Raw genomic sequence first — 11,278 nt, forward strand, 5'->3', positions numbered from 1 at the left:
GTTGTTCAGGATGTGGATGCTATTCAAGCACACTTAGGCATCAAGCTGTCGTTTGAAGACATCGCAGACATCGGTCGTCAAGCAGCAGAGGAACCTAACCCGAATCCCCTAGATCACCCTGAGACTCACGTTGAGGAGACACCTGCTGAGGGTAATACAGCGGTCTCTGCCTCTCCCGTAGATAATAGTGAGGACCAGCCTAGTTTAGGAGATTAGGAGTTTAGGATCTGTGTTGTTTTTGCTATGACTTGATGTACTCATTTAATCTATATCTATAATGCATTAGATCGTTTATCCCATTTCTCTCTGAATTCATTTGTCTTAATCTTTTGATATGCTCATTAATTGCTCCGATTTTCGTTGCTCTGATACACAATGTTTTATGATTTCAATCCCCAATGCTTATGTTCTTTAACATAGGGGGAGGAAATTTTTTTTCTGCCTTTTTGCCTTAACTGACAAAGGGGGAGAAAAATTATAACTTGTTGCATTTATTTGCTCTGATGACTAAGCACTGATACTGAATTATTTTAATAATGTAATAATGCTCTGCTTTTGATAAATAGCATGTGTACTGTTATGCTCTGATCTGATACTCTGATTTTATGATCTGATAATGGTACATATGATGCTATGAAATGTTGTTAATATTATGTCTTGAAATGCTCAACTCAAGTTAAAATTGTATGATTGTCACTTATGCAAAAAGGGGGAGACTGTTGGACTTTAGTCCTTTGAATCCTAATTTTGACATAATTAACAAACATACAATGTTCATACATCATATGATAAATCTAACATTTTAATTGGGCAAGATTTCAGGAACAACAATCCAATCCTACACACTTAAGACAAATTGCTTGGAACACAAGAAATCAACAAAAGTTGATTATTCACTGAGTAAATCGATTGGGAAATCGATTTCGTAACAAGGGTGTAAGGAAACATAACTGTTTGTGATTGTATAATCGATTAGGCAATCGATTGGCACAATTAGAAATGAAAATTGCACAAGTCAATGGCAACCTGTTTTCAGGCTAATCGATTGGCAAATCGATTGTACACATCACAAATCAAAAACTGATTGAAACAAATCGATTGGGAAATCGATTGATGAAGTCACAGTGAGAATCCATTTTCTAGGGTAATCGATTGGCAAATCGATTGCTTAGATAATATTTGAAAAATAACTTGACATGTGACAAACACAATCGATTGGACAATCTATTGTGAGAATTTCAATCATGTTAAGTTTGGTAGCAATCGATTGGGAAATCGATTGAACTAAACATCTGGTAAGAACTTTTTAGGCAAATACAAACAAATCGATTGGCACTTCGATTAACATCAAAATAGCTAAGTCACTGACTTGAACACAATCGATTGACAAATCGATTGAAAGAAATGCTTTTGAAATCACAATGAACTCAGCTTGTGGCCACATCGATTCTGAGTATTTGTAAATCGATTATGAGACTTAGTAAATCGATTAAGTAGTCGATTGGTGTGATTTTTATTTTGAACAAAACACCTGCAATCGATTATGAAATCGATTCATATAAGTCTTAACATAATTTACTGAAAAGAGTTTTTAAAAGAATCGATTGGCAAATCGATTGGTTTGTATAGTTTCAAGATTCAAGAAAAACAAGACCCGCGATAATCGATTGTCAAATCGATTAGACCTGTTTTATAACTTTAATGAATCGATTGGTAAATCGATTTCGATTGGCAAATCGATTTATTAGTTGTTTTTCAGAAACTATATAAACTGTTTTCAATCTTTCTCTCATTAACAATTCATGAAAAGTGATAAACACTCATAAACTCTCATTAACCCAATACAACACATTGTTAACATTCTGATATTGCTTTTTCAGATCAAAGCCAAAAAGATTATCCATAATCATTGAGAGAGCTGAAAAAGTATTCTTGAGAGAAAAGACAATGTTCTCATAATCCATCATTGAATAACCAGATTCGTGAGAAGACACATTGTTCAAGATTGAAGACTTCTTTTTGTACTTCCTTTATTTTGTTTGAAATAAATACTTTATAAAGAAAACGACTGCGAGAAAATCCAGCTAGAAACTGGTGGCGATCTTCTTGGGTGAGAGGCCTCATCAAGAAGGAGTCGTACTTTGATTTTGTGTGAGTCTGCTGAGTGACTACAAGGATCAAAGGGTGTGCAATAGGAAAGAGATTGTGAGAGATAGATAGGTTTCGAGGAAACTGGACAATCTGTAAACAATTCACAATTCTTTCTATTGGAGAAAAAGCTGAAATCCAGTTGGATTGTCAGGACTGGATGTAGGTTGTCTCGTTGACAACTGAACCAGGATAAACCTTGGTGCATTCTATCCCTTATCCTTTTACTTTTAATTGTTAATCTTGTATGCCGCATTATAATTCCGCTGTGTATGTAATATTGCGTTAATTTGATTAAAGACTGATATATTCTGATTATTTCGAGGTCATAATAATCAACACATAGTACAAAAATACAACAAGGGAATTACAAGCTTTTGATACGTGAACCCGAACTCATCCACCAATCCGAGAAACTACGTTTTGAATCCTTTCACTCCCTAGTATAATTTATTAACTAAAAAAATAAATTGGCATTCAACCGTATAAATATCTATTATTTGAGTTCTTAAAAAAAATTATTTATTATTAGGGATTTTAACATAATAAAATTCACATTTTTAAGATTAACATGATAATTTTAAATATTTTTGTTTATCGGTTCAGTTTAATATATTAGCTTTTAACTTTTTATATTTGGCTACCCATAAAATTTGTCCATGCTTCACCGTTGATTTTGAATAACTCCGCACCTCAAAAACTCAAGTTTAAATTTAATTTTGGTCTCTCTATTTTGTTAAAAATGAATTTTTATTCTCCTAATTTTTAAAATTAGTTTTTTAATCCCTCTATTAGCTAATTCTAGAGATCTTAAATACTCATTTACTTTAAACCAATTAATAACTTTTTCAATTATATTTCAAAAATAATGAATCCTAAAGTTAATACATTAAATAAAAGAAACTCCTAAAGTCAAAACATTTGGTGTTTTACTACACAAAAATAAATTCTAGTTGGTCATAACTTTAGACGCTTGTAGAAAACTCACCCAACAAGTGTAACACCAATACAAAAGTATCTCAAAGACTCCAACTACATGTTATTGTGCTTCCTCACATGTCTCCTACTAAGTTGGTCTGCGAAATTATTCACTCAAGTAACACTAATGTGACGTCCTGTCAAATGTAAGAGTCATCTTCAAATAGCAAACACATAGCAAATAAACATGCATATATAAGTTTTATAACAAAAATATAAATAAATCATATACTACATTTAAAAGTTAAAATTACAAAGCATCAAATATACAAATCAACCAAAATGCGCAAATCCTATTTGTTAAACTATATGTCAATGCATGATTCTGTAATATCACCACCATTGGACAAATGCACAAATCCACCATTGGACACATGCTCTAAAGGGTTTCATGTTCAGTACCCCACCGTTGAGTATTTTTCTGAATGACGTTGTCTTCGCAATGAACTGTCATCACATACACGTGACTAGGTTCAGACCACTAATGCATGCATGAATGTCATCACCTTAGTTAGTAACAAAATAGATCACTCAACTAGAACGTCCATCACCTTGAATAACCATAGTATGTCAAGCACAACCATCATAACAACGTATCATATAAAGTTTATTTACCACAATTTGAACATCTCAAACACAGCCATTATAACAATGTATCAGATAACATTTGTTTTGAAGATAACTCACAAACATAACCAACACACAACATCACAGTACATTTATATCACATATAATTCAAGTAGGAAAACGAATACAGTGATGCATTTACTATTATGAGTGTCGTTACTAAGGTTCCTACATAGCGGTCTTTGCTCCAAAAACGTTACACCTTCACAAATTAATTTACTATTTACTTATTGTCAAAATTCATATATCCCTAATTCATATTAAAAGTTTGGTGTTGGCTTAAGGTTTTAAGACAAACCATTTCTTTATATTTTTAAAAGATATCAATTCTCTTAAATTAGCAAGCACACAAACAAGTAACAATAAAAGAATATTTTGAGTCTATATTTGGCACAAGTGTCTCATTGCAAATTCCATAAAATAAAGGAAATATGTAATTTTTCAAATATTTCTTTTGAACCAAAATTCTAATATAAGAAACATCAAGGATCCCTACGACTTCCTTAGTTCACTTCCAAAAATTTAATAATAAAATTTAACGATACTTCAACACAAATTTCATTTTAATTATTACAAAACAAATTAACAACTCTATCATAAAATTGTTTATATTTTATAAATCAACACAACATCCAAAAATTGTCTCATAAAAATCATAACTTTAATAATATAAAAAAATAATTATAACAACTTTCAACCCGTTTATTATTTCTGGAAATATTGTTATTATTAACATCAATAAAGTTTCTAAAAATTTCTTCGACACTCAAACTATCACAATATAAAATTTTAACCAAATAAAAATTGAGTTTTTAGCAAATAACTACTTCTATTGATTAAAATACAAATAAAAATTAATTTTTGACATAGATAAACATTTTCTCTAATCAAAATAGGTTTTTATATCAATATCATAAGAAAATCAAGACCACTTCTAAGAAAATATATTGCATATCACAATTTTACTTTTAAACTAAAAAGAATTTTCCTAAACAACAATAATAATATCAAACACCACTTTCAAAGTAATCGATCATCATAAAGCAATTTATTAAAATCAGTTTCTTTGACTATTAACAACAATAACAATTTTATCGTAAAAATCAATTTATTTTTTTCCAGAAGATCAAGAAGGGATTTTGTTCTACTAACAATGAAAAATGGTTAGACAAAGTTAATATGATCGTAATTAAAGAGTTCTTACTTAAGCGAATGAATCACTAACTCTTTTAGAGTTTTTCTTGGATTTCTTCATTTTCCTCTCTCAAACATTTTCTTATTCTTTCTTTCTTAGTATTCAGATTGAGAATGAGAGGCGTTTCTATCACTAGAGTTGGGGAACATGTTTTCAATCTAAGCTCATTAAGAACCTAAATATTCACTCTGCAAATTAATGTAATTTTGTTTTTAACGTCTGTTTTCTAATTCGTGTTTCTTTATTTTCTTTTCTATTATTATAAGCATTTTTACTTAGCAAAACATTCAGTCAAATTAACTACATCATGTCACACACATATACTTTTCAAAAATAATAATTGAATAAAAATATAATAATAATAATAATAATAATAATAATAATAATAATAATAATAATAATAATAATAATAATAACAACAACAACAACATTAGAAATTATAAAAAAATAAAACAAAATAAATATATATTTAACATATTACTAATAATAAAGAAAAATGAGAGTCTTACAATTTATATATCACTATTGTAATTAATTTTATTATTTATTTTATTTAGCTATTAAAATAAATTAAATTTTAAATATTTTATCTAAATATTTTTAAATTTTAAATTATCGTATATGAGTTAATAATATTTTTAAATGTAATTAAATTTTGTCGAGGTGCTTGTTTGAGCTCATACAAGCTTTTCTTCAATTTACACATAAGTTGTTCTTTACCTTTGACTTTGAAACCCTCTGGTTGCTCCATATAGATCTCTTCCTCCAAATCACCATGAAGGACAACTCGGATAGAGGATATCTTCACCACAGGTGAAAAAATTTCATCAAAGTCAATACCTTTTCTCTGATTAAAACCTTTCACAACCAATCTTGTTTTGTATCTTGGTTGAGAACTATTTTCTTCTGTATTTATCTTGTATACCCATTTGTTCTTGAGTGGTTTTCTACCATTAGGCAACTTTACGAATCAAATGTGTGGTTCTCATGCAAGGAATTCATCTTTTCTTGCATGGCCTTTAACCACTTTCTTTATCAACATTTGTAATAGCTTCTTGATAGTACTCTGGCTCTCTACTATCAGTGATCATCACACACTTATGTGGAAGATATCTTTGAGAAGGTTGACGTTCTCTAGTAGATCTTCTCAACTCAAACTCGATTGGTGGCTCAATTAGAACCTGCTCATCATGGTGAGGCACATGATCATCAGTTACATTCTCGTCATCTACCTGTATATCTCCCCCATCAATAAGAGTTTATGTAGGGGGCTTAGGCGCAACATCAATGTAACTTCTGGAATTTGGTTTTTGTTTTTCAGCTTTATCAAAATCTTCAACAGTCTGGTCTTCAAGAAATATCACATCTCGGCTTCTGATAATTTACTTGTCAACCAGATCCCACAATCTATAACCAAATTCTTCATCACCATAACCAACGAATATAAACTGTTTGAATTTACTATCAAGCTTGAACCTCTCATCTCTTGGAACATGAGCAAAGCATCTGCAACCAAAAACTCTCAAATGACAGTAAGAGACATCTTTCCCTGTTCACACTCTATTTGGAACATCACCATCAAGTGGAATAGAAGGAGAAAGATTAATCAAATCCACTGCAGTTTTCATTGCTTCACCCCAAAAGGATTTCGATAATTTTGCTTGAGAGAGCATGCATTTGATTCTATCATTAATCGTACGATTCATTCTCTCTGCAACACCATTATGTTGAGGTGTCTTTGGAACTGTTTTCTCAAACCTGATTTCATGTTCTCTACAAAACTCTTCAAATGGACCTCTGTACTCGCCACCATTATCTGATCGAACACATTTCAATTTCCTTCCCTTTTCTCTTTCAACACTTGCATGAAAATGCTTGAAGACTCCAAATACCTGGTCTTTATATTTCAAAGGAAATCCCCACATTTTTCTAGAGTGGTCGTCAATAAAAGTAACATAATATGATACACCACCAAGAGATTTACTATCCATCATACAAACATCAATATGAACTAAATCAATAATATTTTGCCTCCTATGAGGACCAGTATTATGGTGCAAGTTTTTAGAGACGTACCTTTCTCACTCAAGTGACTGAGGCGCATATGCCATAAATCAGAAGATGCATCTTTAATTGCATTAACTTCTTCCTTGCATGACTCCGTAAGCATCATATAGAGAGAAGTGGAACTTTGCTCCTTTGCAACCACTAGGGACCCTGTGGTGATTTTACATATACTATCACCACTAAAGTAAGTGTGATAACCATCAATATCCAAAATTTTCACCGAAATCAAATTGAGATGAATATTAGGTACATGTCTAACATTCTTCAATTGAAGCTTGCAACCAATCGTAGTTTCAACTCAAACATCTCCCATACCAATAATTTTACATACTCCTTCATCTCCCATTTTTACCATGCCAAAATCACCAGCATTGTAAGATGAGAAGAAATCACGCCTAGGAGTAACATGATATGAGGCACCCGAATCAATAATCCAAGTTGAATCCTGACATGCAAGGTTTATGGAATTATCATCACAAACAATGTAGATATTATTAACAGATGCAATTGATGTTGTATCTTTATCAGTTTTCTTCTCTTTGTCTTCATTTTTTTCCTTTGATTGATCTCTCTTAAGGAATCTACAATTTCTTTTTATGTGACCCATTTTTCCACAATGATAGCATATCACTTCTTTTCTAGTCCTCAACTTGCTTTTTGACTTGCTACGACTTTCAGAGTTGTCGCGTCTATGGAAGTTTCTAGATTGACTTCTCCCCCGTGACTTTGTACCTACTGCGTCTAACTTTGAGGAAGAACCAATCAAATAACGTTCTATTCTTCGAGCCTCTTCGTTCAACATGCCCTCTTTAATTGTTGACATTTTCTACTTTCCACTTGGAGTTGAATTGGTCAATGTCACAACAAGGACTTCCCAATTATCAGACAAGGAACTCAACAATAACAACGCTTGCAACTCATCATCTAATTTAATTTCTGTAGTTGTCAACTGATTTACTGTATTCTGAAAAATAATCATATGCTCTGCGATTGAATCCCCATCTTTGTATTTCATATTCATCGGTTTCCAAATCAAGAATGCTTTTATTTTGCACATTATTTCGTTCATACAACTCTTTTAATTTTTCCCACATCTTGTTAGCATCTATTTCAGTTTCAACATGTGGATATACATTAAGATCCAACCACTGCCTGATCAACGCCACTACATTTCTATTCATCTTCTTCTAGTCAGCGTCAAATTTATCTGCGGGTTTAGCAGTATTACCCTTAATAGGATCATACAAATATATATTGTATAACATGTCTTCCATGAGAGTATTCCAATGTGTGTAATTAGAAGAGTTGAGTTTAACCATATTATGACCTTTATTTTCCTCCTCCATTTAAATGCACAAATCAAATCAACCGAGCTCTAGATACCACTTTGGTGGGAAAAACCAGAGATAATTAGCAATAATTATCTCAATAATGCGGAATATTTTTCCCCCACCTATGAAGATAAAAGGCCAAACAGAAAATACAATTCCACATAGCAAAAATAATTGACAGAAACTTAAAATGAGACAAACACAATTTTCAACGTGGAAAACTTCCCTCAAATTGAGAGAATAAAAACCACGGGACTAAAAAAGAGTTCAAATGGAAGAAAAAAATCATGTGATAAATGAATTCCAATTTGTTGACTAGTACTTATCAAATCTTGCTCGATAATCTGATTTGGTCTTGTAGTCCAAATATAATAATTAATGGGTACACTAGAGTCTTTCTAATAACAATAGGAAACATCAATCAACAATAACAACCTTATAACAATCTTCCACTAAAGTGGGTATGCCAAAGTAACTCTCAGAGAAGATAAAACTACTCAAACTATATATTAAAGTAACAAACTCAGTAGTAGGAATAACATACTAAATTTGTAGATCAAACGGAAAGCAAGTTTGTTATACACCTATTACCACCACCAGAACCAAACCCTTATTTTTCTTCTCTAGCAACCGTTCTCTTTTACCCTTATTTTTCTTCTCTAGCAACCGTTCTCTTTTCTTCATCACATCTAAAATAGGGATTTCAAATTCATTTTATTTCCTTCACATGGGCCTAGCCCAATAATACTTTTTTTTTCTTTCTTTTATTTCAATAATACTAATACTAATACTAATAAACTTAGTGGGTTCTAACTTAGAAAGTGAGTTATATCATGTGGAACCTACAAAAAGTGATGAAATAGTGTACCTATAAAAATATCAATTATATAATTGTTAACAAAGAAAAGAGAAGGCAAGAGGAAGAAGAGAAACAACCACTCGTTTCATAACATATAATGAACCAAACTGAAGTTAATAGGGTTACACTGAGTATATATATAAGAAAATAGAATTGTCTAGAATTGTCTAAAATACCCTTACTGCTAATATATAATAATATTATCTAACATCTCCCCTCAAACTCACGATGCATTAACATGGAGCATCGAGAGTTTGTCAACTAAAAAAAACGAAAACGTTTAATGGAATGCATCTTTGTGAACAAATCAACAATCTGTAAAGAAGAAGAGACAAACGGTAGAGTAATGATTATATGCTGAAGATGATGACGAGAGGGGTAACGAGGAGGATCAACAATCGCAGGAGGTGGTTGGACAACTGAGGGGAACAAGAGGGATGTCACCAAAAAAGAAGCAACAATCAAAGAGAAGAACCAAGCCAACAAAGAAAAATCAAACCGAAAAAGGAGCGATCAAAAAAAGGAGCAACAACTATACCAAAATCAACAGATAGGAACAACCAAAGAAGTAGCACCACGAAACCAAATCCAAACAAACCAAGGAGCAACAACCATATCAAAATCAACAGATAGGAACCACCAAAGAAGTAGCACCACGAAACCAAATCCAAACAAACCAAGGAGCAACAACCATATCAAAATCAACAGATAGGAACAACCAAAGAAGTAGCACCACGAAACCAAATCCAAACAAACCAAACCAAATAGAACCAAACAAAACTAAATCATATCAAACCAAACTAAACAAAGAGAGAAGCAACAAAGCAAATCACTAGAGAGATTAGCAATCAAACAGAAGAAGCAACAGACAGAGCGACAACACAAAAGATCAAATTTTCAGCCTCATCCAAGTATCCAACCCTTCCTAGAAGGTCAATCATACAACCATAATGCTCAATCTGAGGCACAATTCCAAATCTCTCCATTTCTTTGAAGCATCTTCTTCCTTCCTCTACCAAACCACAATGGTTGCAAGCAGATAACACACTAGTCATTGTTATCTCATTCGGTTCAAATCCTTCCCGGGACATTGCTGCGAATACTTCTAACGCTTCCTTCGCACAACCATTGACACCATAACCATTTATCAAAGCATTCCACGACGATGTATCTTTTTCATTCATCTCCTCAAAAAGCAATTTAGCTTTTCCAATTTCCCCACATTTTGCATACATATCAACCAAAGCATACACATGAACATCTTCATCAAGTCGGTTCCTTTGCACAAACCCATGAATCCAAACACCCAAATCCAAAGAACTCAAATCAGCAACAACAGGAAGAACACTCACAACCGTCACTTTATTCATTTCCACATCCAAACATCCCCTTATTTCCCAAAACAACTTCAACGCATCGTGCGGTCGTCTATTCTCACAATATCCCCTAATCATCGCATTCCAACTAAGCACATTCTTGACAGGCATACAATCAAACAAAAACCTAGCCGCCACAACATCATCCTCACAATAACCATGAACCATACTAGTCCAAGAAATAACATTCTTATCCTTCATCTTATCAAACAAATCCCTCGCCAAATCCATACACCCCATTTTCAAATACCCATCAATCATAACATTAGAAGCAGCAATATCTCTATCAGGCATAATATCAAAAAGCTTCATGGCCTCACTCATATCCCCACACCTAGCAAACCCAACAATAACAGCAGTCCAAGAAACCAAACTTCTCACAAACATTTCAACCAAAGAAGTCCCAACATACAAATTAACACAAAACCCATTTTTCAAAACAACACAATGAACCTCCAAACCTTCTCTCAAAGCCATACAAATAATGAGACAAACACAATCATTGAGACAAAATAAATTAGGGATAACCTGGTACTGTGCGAGCATGATTTCTCCCCCTAAAGACGTTGTTTTACCGATCCGACCGTTGAAGACGAAGATCTGAATGTTGTGAGCCTTCTCTCCAAAAATCAGCCAAATCCAACGGTTAACGAATGCGCAATCGATGTTTTTGTGAGACTGATTTAACAAAATCGGG

At 32.7% G+C, this 11,278-nt stretch overlaps 1 protein-coding gene across 1 annotated transcript; it reads right to left on the reverse strand.

The window, feature by feature from the left end:
* Positions 1-9,980: 9,980 nt before the first annotated feature.
* On the reverse strand, positions 9,981-11,070 carry LOC101501568 (pentatricopeptide repeat-containing protein At1g11290, chloroplastic-like). Its single transcript, XM_004513625.3, has one exon. The coding sequence runs from the start codon at positions 11,056-11,058 to the stop codon at positions 10,054-10,056; it is 1,005 nt and encodes a 334-aa protein (XP_004513682.3). The 5' UTR covers positions 11,059-11,070; the 3' UTR covers positions 9,981-10,053.
* Between the last annotated feature and the right edge of the window lie 208 nt (positions 11,071-11,278).

Source organism: Cicer arietinum, chromosome 8 (genome assembly GCF_000331145.2).
Source record: "Cicer arietinum cultivar CDC Frontier isolate Library 1 chromosome 8, Cicar.CDCFrontier_v2.0, whole genome shotgun sequence".
Classification (NCBI taxonomy): Eukaryota; Viridiplantae; Streptophyta; class Magnoliopsida; order Fabales; family Fabaceae; genus Cicer; species Cicer arietinum.